We start from the raw sequence: 12,819 nt of genomic DNA on the forward strand, positions 1-12,819 counted from the left end.
GCGCCCCCCCTACTTTTGTCTGTTGCTCCTGATGTGCCCGCCCACTAAATTTGATTCCTGGAGACGCCACTGTCCACCACTGCTAAACATCATAGACTTATTTCAGCACTGTTACATGTACCAGGGCGCCCATGGCAGTGTTGGCTCTCCCGAAAAGAGCATCATGCCAGAAGAAAAGCAGACCACATGCAGTGCATGGACATGAGAAACCAAGCAGGCATGCAGCAGGCAGCAATTGCGCACACTTTCTGAGAGGAATCCGGTGCCGGGATAGGCTCTCCACAGCCAACATACCATACGCCCGGAAAGAGATACAAACGTCAGCTGCATGAACACAGCCAATGTTTCGTCACCAGTTGTGGTATCGGCCAGAGGCGTCGCTAGGCAGGGACTGGGGGGGGGGGGGCTATAGCCCCGGTTCTTTCGGTTGTACCCCATGATAATGAAACTAGCGCCTAGTTACCTACGGGTTATGTGCGCTGTAAATAAATGCAAAAATAAATAAATAAATAAAAATAGAAGCTCGGGATACAACCAAAAGGCTAGCTAGCCCCGACAGTCCTGACATCACGTAAACCCGGATCCTTTCCAGACCTAACATCACCCCTGCCTCAACGGGTTCACAGGGGCGCACAAACTCCATGCTCATTCAACACTTGCTTGGCCTCTCTACTGAGACTGACAACAGGGCCCCATGCTGTACCAGTTATGGCAGTGCTTTTTGGGGCAAAATGAAATGTGAAAGGGCACAGGATACACACTTCCCTGGCTTATGGTTTTTATACTACCCCAACTAAGGAGAAGCAAGAAACACTCCATATTCCTCCCGCGAGACCCCCATCCGCCCCGCGTCTAATATGAATGCATTACCAATACAGTGTTCATAGATTGGGAAATACGTTTTAAAGTTCTCTAAAAATGTTGAAAGGTTTTCTTCTTTGTCACCGAAAACACTAGGCAACTTCCCAACCTCAGGCCCCAAAGCAACCCCTCCACCCCCTCTTTCATCCACGCTCCCGCTTGCAAGCCCCATCCTTTTTCCTCTCTCTCTCTCTCTCTCTGCTTTCAGTTTTGTTTCCCTCTCCATCTTTCACACCAGAAAAGCTGAGCTGAATGCAATCCTCTTATGGTTGGGTAGAGCGGCTGTGTAGTCTCACACACACCCCCACTGCTGTCAGAGGACCCGTACAGCAGCGCAGAGGCAACGGCCAGTGCTACCACAGAACCGCGGCATTCATCTTCTTAGGGGACCAGTTTCAGGCGGGGCTGCGGAAATGGCATGTGATGGAGGCTGCAGGTAGGATGTACCACCCGAAAAAGGGGGGGAGGTGCTACGTTCGTCGCGGTGCCTCGGTTGCCACAGACGTTCCCTCGTGTCGTGTGGCCTCCCGGGGACACGGAAGAAGTCAGAGAACGCTGCCGTGTGTAAACGGGGGCTCTTTGCGTGGTGCGTGGGTCAGTTTTGTCTTATTGAATGGAGTGAACTCTTTGCGCGAGCATCCCTGGCGGCGGAATGTGTTCCTGCACTTCACATGACCTTGGTCAAGGGTGCGTTATCTCTGGGTTCAGGGGATGGAGGAACCGCCTCCAACTTCCCAGCTTAAGCTGTGAAAAAAACATGCAAGGGACCGGCGCGCTGCAGCCGGGCTGCTGTTCTCTTCCTGGCAACAGCGAAGAGATACATGTGTATACATTCAAACATGTTAGCCGGTAGTTAAGCTGAAATTAATTATTGGTGATTGTACGATTTAACGTGCTAGTGTTTTTTTTTGTACACTGTTGATAGTTTTTAATGATTGAAGAGCGTTATTTATTTGATTGTCTTTAGTGCTAGATTAGTGATATTATGATAGTGATAGTGGTAGAGTTGAGGATGAAGTGCTTCAATGACAGTCTCTTAGGAGACTGGAGTTGCACGTTAACTCTCCAGCAGGTCAGGTGTTGGTATAGGGGGTGGCGCAGGGCCAGCAGAGCACTCCAGTCCAAAGAGGCTGTCGACGTGGAGCAGGTAAGGCTGCTCTTTAACAGGGATCCGAATGCTTTCATTTATATTTTTTGTCATCTGCTAAAGTTTATGAATATTTTCTTTTGGTAACTCTGAAGCATAATACGCAAACCCCATTGTAAAAGCCCAACCGAATTGTCATACACTGTGCAACAGCCAGTAATGTATAAATAACAAGATTGGTAACTTATTTGGAAGACCTACCACATCCACCCTTTGCGCTTTATACAATCCCATCCCCACACTTTGTATTGTGTGATCATAAAAAACATTTAAACTCTTGTTCCTATACACATTTTATTCAAGGAAACATTTAGCCCCAACATGTTTCGGTTCCTGCGGTTTAGAACCTTCTTTGGTGGGGGTGCAACACTGGGTAGCATGTGGTTGACAAATGAATGGGGCATGCTCAGGAATATTCTCCTTGAATCAGCTGTGACTGTTAAACCTTTCTTCCTTTCGTCATGGGCTTCTCCTTTATGTAGACCACTGGTTGTGGCATAAGGTAAAGACTTCGGTGGGAACTGCATGAAATGATTGCTTCGTCATCAGATGTTGAAATGCAGTGGGCTCCTAAGTTGCATGATGAACGCGGTGTTAGTATAGTGAATGATCTCCAACACTTGCCGTGAATAAGGCAGCCCTGTGGAGTAGAGTGAACAGTGGAAGCTTAGGCTTCAAGGCTTTACAGCTGTGGCAGATGGGACCACTTTCAACTCGGAATCCAAGTTGTGTCTGACAGACTGGACAACGCATCACCTGAGGCGTTCTGGGAACGGGAATATTATTCGATTCTATCTGACAAGAGTGCAATATTTGATCGGATGATATGGCAATGCTTGCATGATGACATTAATGTCAAAGCATACCATGCGAAAGTCTGAATGACCATGATGCTAATGCTTCCCTCGTGCTCCACCTAGCCACGTTTACAGTTCCACAAGTTCAGGGCGGCATTGCCGCAGGGTGACTTGGAAGAATTCAAGGTGTTAGTGGAGCTGTCACTCACAACTTCTACTTCAAAGAAGTGCAAGACCTACTATGACACACTTAGTGCTGATCTGTCCAGAAGGTTAGCTGCAACACAGAAGGTCAGGTGGCTCTATTTCATCCTGTGACCCAAGAGATCACCATGGATCTTGACTCCTCTGACTGTGGTGTCCCACTATGCAAGGATAAAGGTCAAACGCGACCACCCCAGACACACACTAATTAGGGTAACCTCAAAGGTTCGGGAGAGAAGAGAAGTAAAGATGGCGGGAAGGAGGATACTGGTGTTTGAAAGATTAAAGGCAATGCCGTTGAAACTAAGAGGTATGCATGTCAACCTGTAAACTTGTGCTCCTTAGAGCAGTATAAGTTTTGACATTCTTTAAGGCTTTTTTACGCATTGGCAAGGGAGGGCTCAAATCAATTTGGGATCAGAGCAGAAGTGCTCTTGAGCTTGGGGGTATGTACATTTACTAATTAGGAGCATTTGTGAAATTGCACATGTTTTCATCAAACCCGATAGGTAAAGGATGTGGGCTGTTCCCCAGTTCTACGCGTGGGTTGAGCCTGCAAGAGCTTCACGAGCCATTCATTTAGAATAGGTACCATGACATTTGCTTTAAAGCAAGAGTTCATTAAGTGCAAAATCGTGACTTTGGGATGTTGGTTGTCGGAAAATGGAATCTATGCATTGTGATGAAGCCGAGGAGATCATCCCAAAGACCCTGGTACGGATCCCTTCTCATGTGGCCAGGGAAGGGCAGGCGCTTCCTGATTCTGACCCTGGTGATGTTGTTCTGCGGTAGGATCACGTGGGAGGGGACTCTGGTCAGGAGAATTGGGAGAACCCTCTAACCAACTTCCCAGATGATACCACATCTTAATGGCGTTTTGTAAAACTGAGACGTGATAAAAAATGAACAAGAACATTAGGGACTGCAAGTCCCATAATGCTCTAAGTACTGAGATAAGGAAGAGGGGATCACCTGAGCAGGACTTTTGAATATTTAAGACCCCTCCAGGTGCAGGCCATTAGAACTCATCAACTGTGGGAGCAGAAGCAGAAAGAAGTTGCAGTGCTGAGAGAGTCGGGTCTTGGAAGTACAGAGATCGTGCAGCGGGAGGCAGTGTCTAGGCTGGATGTCCTGTGGGAGAGAGGAGCTCTCCTAGGTTTGTGCCGTGCTCCGGTGGCTGGCAAGCACCGGAGTACGCGAGGAGTGAAGCAGACTCCCTGCATAGAAGGCAGGAGAACTGGAAGTGTGACCGGAGCTGTCAGATGTCCAAATCCCGACGCGAGAAGAACACGCTGAAGCAGCAGTGGGTCAGACAGGGGAGTAGGGAAAGACCAGTGAGTTGGCCTATGCTAAGTGGCTCTGGGGCATTACGTTACAGACCGCTGACCGAAATTAAACCTTTTAAATAACGAACAAATGAATTAAAGCATTTTTGAAATGATACTTATATTAAGAGAGACTGAGTGAAAAAAGTTTATAACCATCATTGCCACAGTAAAGAGGGGACAATCGTTGAACAAAAGTATAATCATCATTGCCAAAGTCAAGAGGTGGCAATATTTGAACAAGACATCCAGCATTGCCTAAGCCGAAGAAAGGCAATAATAAATAAACAGGAAATAAACTTTCCTAAAGAGAGAAACCTGAACAAAAGACATTACCAGCAGTTAACTGGTATAGTAGAAGGAACTTAAAGGTAGCAGGAGAGAAGCCCTCCATGCAACAATTAGCAAAGGGGAGAGGAAATTAACCTGCATTGCATGTGGCAAACAAAACAGTGGAACCAATGGCATCAATGTATATTATGCCCTTGTGAAAGAAGTTATGAATCTCAATGTTTTTGAAAGTCAAGGGATTTTTCGAAGTTTGAATCAGACCTCACCACGGAGTGCTTATAGTAGTAATAGGAGTTTTATCCAGGCAGGAAAGGGACTATTAATGGTTAGTCTTAGCCGGTTAGTGGACCAGAAAGAAGACATTGGGCCTCATTACAACTCTGGCCGGTAGCCATGCCGGTAAAAACGGCAGGCTGCCGCCGGAGTTGTGTATTTTTTCCGGTGCCTGGCAATGGGGACTCACCGGGGCATTACAGCCCGCCGTCCCTGAAGTCAGGCGTCGGAAAAAGTTACTCCCCATTCCCTTTGAGTCCCATAGGACTCAATGGGAGTGGGGAAGACGGTAGCACCAGCACCATTCACATTCAAAGTCTGCGAGCGGGTGCCTTTCCGCCTACAAGGTCAGACCTGGCGGCAAGGCACCCGGCCCGCAAACGTGTACTCTGCCGGTCCCGTAACAAAGGTGCCGGTTAGCCTACCAGCACTATTGTTACCTGACCAGCAGGGTTGTAATGAGGCCCACTGAAGTACTGCATTTTGGTTGATGGTGGATGGTTGTGGTGGAAAGAAAGTAGCAAGACCACCTATGTGTTATGATTTGTACTGTTGTAAAACCATCCTGACAAAATGTTATTGTTTTTCAACGAAGAGAAGTTGTATTGAAAATGGTTTTTGTTTGTTTATTGAGCAGAAGCTTGTGGAAACTTTGGACAATCATATTTGAAGAGTGATAAATCTTGTTTAACATATCCAAGTGCCAAGTGAAAGGCTTATGGAGTGAAGAGAACTTTGTATTGCACTTGAATGTGAATTTGGATATTGATAAGAATGTTCTCGATTGGAACTTTGATCTGGAAAATCTGGAATTGATCTTTGAGAATGGGCATCTGACCCAGGCTACACGGATATATGTTTACAAAGTGTATGTTTCTATATGGCTATTATATTGTTGAGTTCGATTGGCCACATGACTCCTGTATGATTTTGTTATATATATAAGTGTGAGGAACAGAAACCTTTTTAAGCGTGTTTTCCTTTACCCTTAGTTTAATAGTCAGGGAAATCCTCGTTAGTTTAAGGAAAGTGAGGTGTTTTTCTCCCCCTTAAAAATGAATACCATAATATAAAAAAAAACTCTATCTAGTTGTCCGCCTCGCATTTCTGACCCCTCATTGCATGTTATGAAGAAGTAGCCCAGGGCACAGAAAAACACTAGCCCAGGAGTCCAGATTAACATGTTGAATCATAAAACTGATTGCAGGGAAACAAACTATAGAAATAGCAAAGTAGTATTTATAAAAAGGTTTGAAAAAGATGTCTTCTTTTGTAATCTCCTGCAACATTCCCACCCACACGCCAGACATGGAGAAAGGGGAGAGTACATGCTGCACTGAGAAATGCATGCAAAGAGCAGAAGAATGTTGTTGGTGGAACGGCAGAACGATGATCTAGTTGGGCAATCCCTGCATACGGTGGGAAGAGATGACATGAGTCAGGCGGAGCAGGTTGGTCAAATGGTAATCCTAAGGGGCACCCACCTTACCACAAAGGCCCTATGTGCACCGAGAGGCACTGACAGAGAGGCACTGACAGTAATGCCTTTCAGGAAAGAAACACTGCCACCGAAACCTTGCGACAGAAATGTATACTTTTAGAAAGATTATTCAAGAAGGAGATCAACAAATATTGGGTACAGGCCTCAACAGGGTACTCACAGATGACACAGTAGGCCAGGCATGTAGTTCCCATAAGCCTTTATTATTTAACGTTCACTCAGTTTATCATTAAGCCGTAAAGTGACACATAAAATAGGAGGCACTGAACGGCCACCTCATTCACTTACAACTCAGCTACAACTGACACTTGCATGGAACATTAATTCAAACACACTCCCAACATGCTTTGAGCTGCAAAAGGCACACATCATTCATCTGCATTCTGCCTTCAGTCAATATGGCCAGCAGTACAAGCACGCAGTACAAGTACAAGCACGCAGCATGCACATCCAGGTAAGTATACCACTCAGTTACACCTCAAGACACACATACTCACAGCACAGATCCATGCAGCCGTGTGACGCATCCCATCAGTCAAGGAAAGGAGGATACACATGCATGCCACAGAACAGAGGCCCAGGGGAAATACAAGACCTGGACCCCAGGACAATGTGGAGCATGCTGCATGCAAGTGACAACAAACATTCATGCACAAGACAACACATATCAGCCACCGAGTGCAAACACTAGGGAAGGGGAAATAATGCAACCCCCCCAGTTACGTTCATCTCACATGTGGAAAGGCAGAACAGCCACCTCAGCCATCGACTCACTCTACCAGGAAAATACCTATGTCCAGCTCACCATTTCCACACATAAGGGAGAAAAGGAAAACAAATAAACTACTAGTCCACCAACAGCCAGGATCCAACCGTGCCCCCAACTACAGGGCAAACAAAATCTCATTCTTTCCAGGCCTGCTGCACAAACCACAGTCTACACACCAGAGAAACCAAAATAATACCATTCATGTGACCTGCTATATGTGCACAAGACTCCACCTGTCTAGATCTGCCCCACCCAGACCTCTGATCTGCCACACCCGAGCACAAACCACGCTCTGCAGAACGGAGCACCCCAAGTCATGTATAAGGGCCTGCCTTGCAATACCAAAAAGTGATGTGCAGCACCAGGCGGCAGTGGCAAACACCCACAGTCAAACACACCCAGACTTATACATACTATAATGTAATGTTCCAAATGCACTTCACTACAACAGCACCCTTCCCTTCCATCAAATCCCAAACAAAACCTAAGACAGTTTGTCATGCTGCATGTACTCTATGTGCACATCAACAATGACAAAGCATATTCTCAGTCTCAATGTACCAATTATTCCCTAAAATTGCATTACGTGAGGTGACTCGACATATACCGAACCTAACGCCAGTACTGAAATAAGCCAGAATATCAATCATGAATATGAGTACAATCCAATGATAATGCCCCGTGTTCTGGTGCACTCACTGCAGCAGTGCTAGGCAGTAAACCCATTCTCTATATGCACATTTCACACACATGCCGGGCCAAAACACCAGGCTGTGCTGTCTATTGCAATAGGCTGTGGGCCACAACCTGTTGTGGTGGGTCAGAAAAAGGAGTCAGACACAACACAGACATTTTTAAGTGTTTTATTTTGAATAATAGAAAAGGCCTAGCTTGCCCTATCTCTATACAGGAATTCCCCACCTAACTAAATTAAACTAAGGTGCTCATATGTCATCTGGAAGTCAAACATCAAAAATACCTCAGTCTAAACCTAACCTTTTTCTTACCCTACCACTAATAATACTAACTAAACTGGGCACCAAACAATCACTCTATTCTGGTGGCCTCCCCTTTTGCCTTTTTGTCTTGCAGCTTCTCCCAGAGTCTTCTGATTTAATACAAGTCTGTAATATCTAAATGTCTCTTGTATCACAAAATACTCCTTATGATGATCTCCCCAGGTACTGAAATTTCTCTTTCATGAGCTCCCGCAGCTCTTCCCAACTGTGGGTGAGTCATATGTTCCTGAGCTAACAACCCTTAACATTCTTCTCTTGAATATAGTCTCTTAAACACTTTCCTTTTGCTCTGGGTTGTTCCTCTGACTTATTAGCTCTGAAAGGTCCCCACCTCTGAGATGGCTTTACCAAGTTCCATCTTTCTCGGTGTACTTCATTTTGTATTCCTAACTCACAATACGTTTAGTCACTTTTCTTGCAGGGGTTTTGCCACTCTTTTGCAATTGTCTCTCTTGAAATCACTTCTTGGGGTTTTCTCTCTTCCCCACAAGAGTTGTTTCGACTTTCTTAATGCTTTACAACTTTTTTCCTGTTTTAGGCTTTTGGTATCTCCTCAGATATCTTTTTCTGCCGACTCATTCTTCCATTAATACATGTATCACAATCACAGTCTCTTTGCTTACTCATTTGTCCTCCCGGCGGTCGTCCACTCCTCTAGCACACCCCTGGACCTACATCAGCCTTGGGTGACTTTGCTTTGAGGAAGTCGGCTCACGCTAGGGTAGGTCAATTTCCTCTCTTTGGTTTCGCTTCTCAGTTGCTCCAGTCGCAGCTTCTCTGTAGCTCGCCGCGCTCCCAGAATGGCAGCAGGTGGAAGCTTTCCTTGCTTCCTGTCATCCAGGTTGCGGTGTAGTTAGGAGGGCTCCAGGCCCACCACGGCACCTCTGTGGTCAAACCACCTCTTTGGACGGTTACTCTGATTCCATCCTGACAACGGTTCTCCCGCTGTCTGCTATGTGGTCCATCAGTGTCTCCGAATTGCCTTCCCTACTTCTCAGCGTACTGCAGCCTTTGCGGTTGCACTCATCTCTGCTTCTCCTTAGCATTCTGATGTCAGGGGGGTTCCCCTGCTTTATGCTCTCTATCCTCGGTTTGGGCCTCCTAGTCCCATTTTCATAGCCATTTCTTCTTAAAGTGATATTGCCTTTATTTTCAGATTATGTGTTGTTGTCCACGTTGCCTCCAGCCAAAAAGAAGGATGACACCTTGTTTTGGATGCAAGGCACGCCTACGTATGCGGATGATGTGTCCTGCAAAGGGAACTCCCTTTAGGAATGGGAGTCCTTGTCCCCTAAGGGGGAGTCACTGCCAGTGAAGTACCATTTGCCTACACCCCTAGGAAGGGTCTTTAAGAGCGGGCACACCTTCCCAACCTCAAGGGGGTGGCTCCCACTTGGGGAGAAGGGACGAATACTCCTGAGTTGTCACATAGTACAGGCACACAAAGCATCACAACGGCCCATAATAATCCTTAACACAATCCCAATATGAAACTGAACCTATGACGTGAGGCCACCACACATGGTTGCATATTACACTCACTCAGCCTCTTAGACATTTATTAACTCATACTAGCACTAAACTAACACTAAGATACAGCTATTCTAAAATACGATAACACTGCTTTTTGGCCTGAAGCTATACCCCTATGTACTCGATCTAGTTGAAAAGAATGCACATAAAAAGTCAATGGGCCTCTTTCTGACCCTGTTGGTCGCAAATAAGGGTACCGGTAAGCTTACCGGCACCGTTGTTTCCTGACCAGCTCATTACAGGTCTGCCTGACGGAGCTGCCGTGCCCGACAGGGCTGACACTGACGGGCACAGCGGCCATGGTAGGCAGACCCGTCATGGAAGCACCGACACCGTTATCAATGGTGCCGGTGCTTCAGAGTCCCCATTCCCATGGAGTCTTGGGTGTTATCGGATGTTTGTTAAGCAAAAATTGGTATGTCTTGTCACTAATCCATTCGTCATCAAGCGCTTTCTCCACAGTCTTCTCAATCAGGGTCCTGATTTCATGAAGCGGGTCACTGTCCAGCTTAATATAGGTGGTGTCCTCGTTGAGGAGTTCAAGGCATCTGTTGGTATAGCAGGTGGTATCCATCTTGATAATAGCTCCTCCTTTGTCGGCCGGTTTAATTGTAAGTTCCTTGTCTTTTGCTAGGATTTCAATGTGTTCCAGTTGGCAATTCTTGATATTCAGAGGTGTTGTCTTTTGATAGTTTTCCCCTGCACTTGCGCGATCTCAATGTAACCTGCCCTAGTAGGATTGTTGTCTCTGTCTTCCCTCTGTTTCCCCTCCCTTGCCTCGTCGCGCCTTGAAACAATTGTGTATAGGTGCGTTATAAATGCCATATCATATCATATCATAGTTGATCCTACTTAGATCAATTAGCACACTTTTCTCAAATAAGTTTAAGATAGAATTTTGTATCTAGGGATCAAACTCACTCTTGGGGCTTAGCTCCAGCCTTCCGTCCACAGGTGCTGTGGATTCCCAATTACATTTGGTCTCAAAAAATATTTTTACTTTCGATTTTCTGAGAAGTCTGTGTAAGCAGACTTTCTCTTCGAATAGAGATGTGTTGCAAGTTGGCACAAATGAGAGTCCCCGATTGAGGATGTTAAGTTGTCCGCTTGTGAGGTGTTACTAGAGATGTTAATGACCAAATTCTCACTTATTTGTTCTTTCTTTTTTGAGGTTTTTTTCCCTCGCCTGATACAGGGTAATAGCATTGCCTGTTTTTATTTAAACGCGCTATATAGATGGGCAATACTGTATGTTCTGTGACAAAGGTTATTCATCAGTACGTAATGTGCGCATATCGCATTAACTTCTATCCCCGCAACATGCCACTGACTGGCCCATGCCGTTCATCCTGTCGAGACACCGGGCCAGTGGTTGCCAAACCTTTCATGCTGAGCTTGCCCAGGTTCATGTAGAGACTTTTAATTTTCTGTTTGTCCTCAAGCCAGTCCGTTGAGTAATCGGAGGGGCAAAAGTAGCATTCAGGCAATTTCTAGGGGAACGCCATGTATTTACATACAGTGCACAATTACCCCTTTACTCCATGGCACTCTAACCTAAAACCATCCCAAAAAAAGAACCACGACATCGAAGACTTGGTTAAAATAAAATTCTCCAAAGATTAAATCTAATTGAGATCTCAACAGGTGGCATATAAATCGCATTGTTCCGTATCCATTTGTGCGTGTTCAGAAATGCAAGATGACACGGCGTGGAGTAGAAGACCACACCCAGCCCAGGGATTTGCCCATGCCAGCTCAGCTAATCAATTGGCCTCCTGCATGGGTCTTTGTGCACATACTGTCGAGAGTTCCCAGTGAACGCGGTCCTCTGCCACACAAGCCGCTGCAATTATAGGCCCCTCATGCTAATCTAATGGGAGCGAGCGGATTGTCGCAGGGCCTGCTGTGTTGAGGGAGCTGAGGTAATTAATCGGGGTCAATTTAAATCAAATACGAAGCAAAACGAACCCATTAGTTTCGATTTCATTCACTTTATTATGGTTCTCAAAAGGCATTATTGGTGATGAATTTGGTATTGTATGGTGGCCCTTTGTGCAAAACATGGACACATTTGCACTGGCCACTGTTTGCTGCAGCTGCGACTTATAGCACGGGCACTGCACATACACACATTGCAGCATTACACTTTCAAGATGGCATGATGTGGCATATTAGCCTTTCATTGACCACGTTTGGTCCTGCAGGCACGTACTGCGCATCCCACTGAGCACACTCTGCCTCTGATGGAGCGATTTCCCGCAGGACAGGTGCAGTGTGGATGTTAACTTGGCATAGCTACCAATGGCACAATAGTGCACAGGCCTCACTTTCTGTTGGAGATTCCTCTGTTTAAACCCTAACTGCTTGAAACCCCTATTTCCAAGGAATGCTGCACATTACCTTAATTATATTACCTTTTATACTTTGCCAGCATAGTAATTGAACATTCTCCGCCCTCTGATTATTTTTCCAGGTTGATTCATTTTTTTAAAAGGCAAATGCTAATTTGTCTTGTACACTTTCTTCTAAGACAGGGGTCTGCCACCTTTGGCTCTCCACATGTTGTGGACTACGAATCCCAACAGTCCTAGCCAGCATAGTCAGTGCTCAGGGATCATGGGGGTTGTATTCCAAAACACCTCGCAAGCTCCAGGTTCCCCTGTTCTAAGGGGAAAGGTCAATTGAATGAATTTGTATATTTCACTTTAAGATATGTTCACTTACTGTGCATATATGAATGGGTGGCAGCTTTTGATTTTCCCTACAGGGCAGAAATGACCACAACGAGTGACGTGAGAGAGATATTACCCTACGTATGCACGCAATGAAATAATAAAATAATATTTCTATGTTTACACTGGAAAAAACTGTTAGCCGTGATTTTTTCAAGGGACAAACGGGAAAACACTGATAAACACAGGTTCTGAAAATTGTTGAAAACACCCCCGGAAGTATAACAAAAAAAAAAAAAAGAAACCCATAAAACAGGAAACCCTAGTTATAATGAATATAGCTTGAACACAAATAAAGGAACTCACTGAAATCCTCTCTTGGACTCATCAGTAACATCCATGCTTCAGAGAAGTCTATCAGAGCAAG

The 12,819-nt window shown here is 45.5% G+C and overlaps 1 protein-coding gene across 3 annotated transcripts in view; it reads left to right on the forward strand.

The window, feature by feature from the left end:
* The first annotated feature begins 1,050 nt into the window (after positions 1–1,050).
* Positions 1,051–12,819, forward strand: part of LOC138582951 (purine nucleoside phosphorylase-like) — a 268,103-nt gene continuing 256,334 nt past the window's right edge. The window contains exon 1 of one of the 3 annotated variants that reach the window (XM_069654758.1): positions 1,051–1,297. In XM_069654758.1, coding sequence (XP_069510859.1) covers positions 1,114–1,297 — 184 coding nt within the window. In that variant the 5' untranslated portion in view covers positions 1,051–1,113. The remainder of the gene's footprint in view (positions 1,298–12,819) is intronic. The other 2 variants (XM_069654767.1, XM_069654748.1) reach the window with 2 other exon arrangements.

This window comes from Ambystoma mexicanum, chromosome 1p, assembly GCF_040938575.1.
Source record: "Ambystoma mexicanum isolate Mex_15411 chromosome 1p, UKY_AmexF1_1, whole genome shotgun sequence".
NCBI lineage: Eukaryota > Metazoa > Chordata > Amphibia > Caudata > Ambystomatidae > Ambystoma > Ambystoma mexicanum.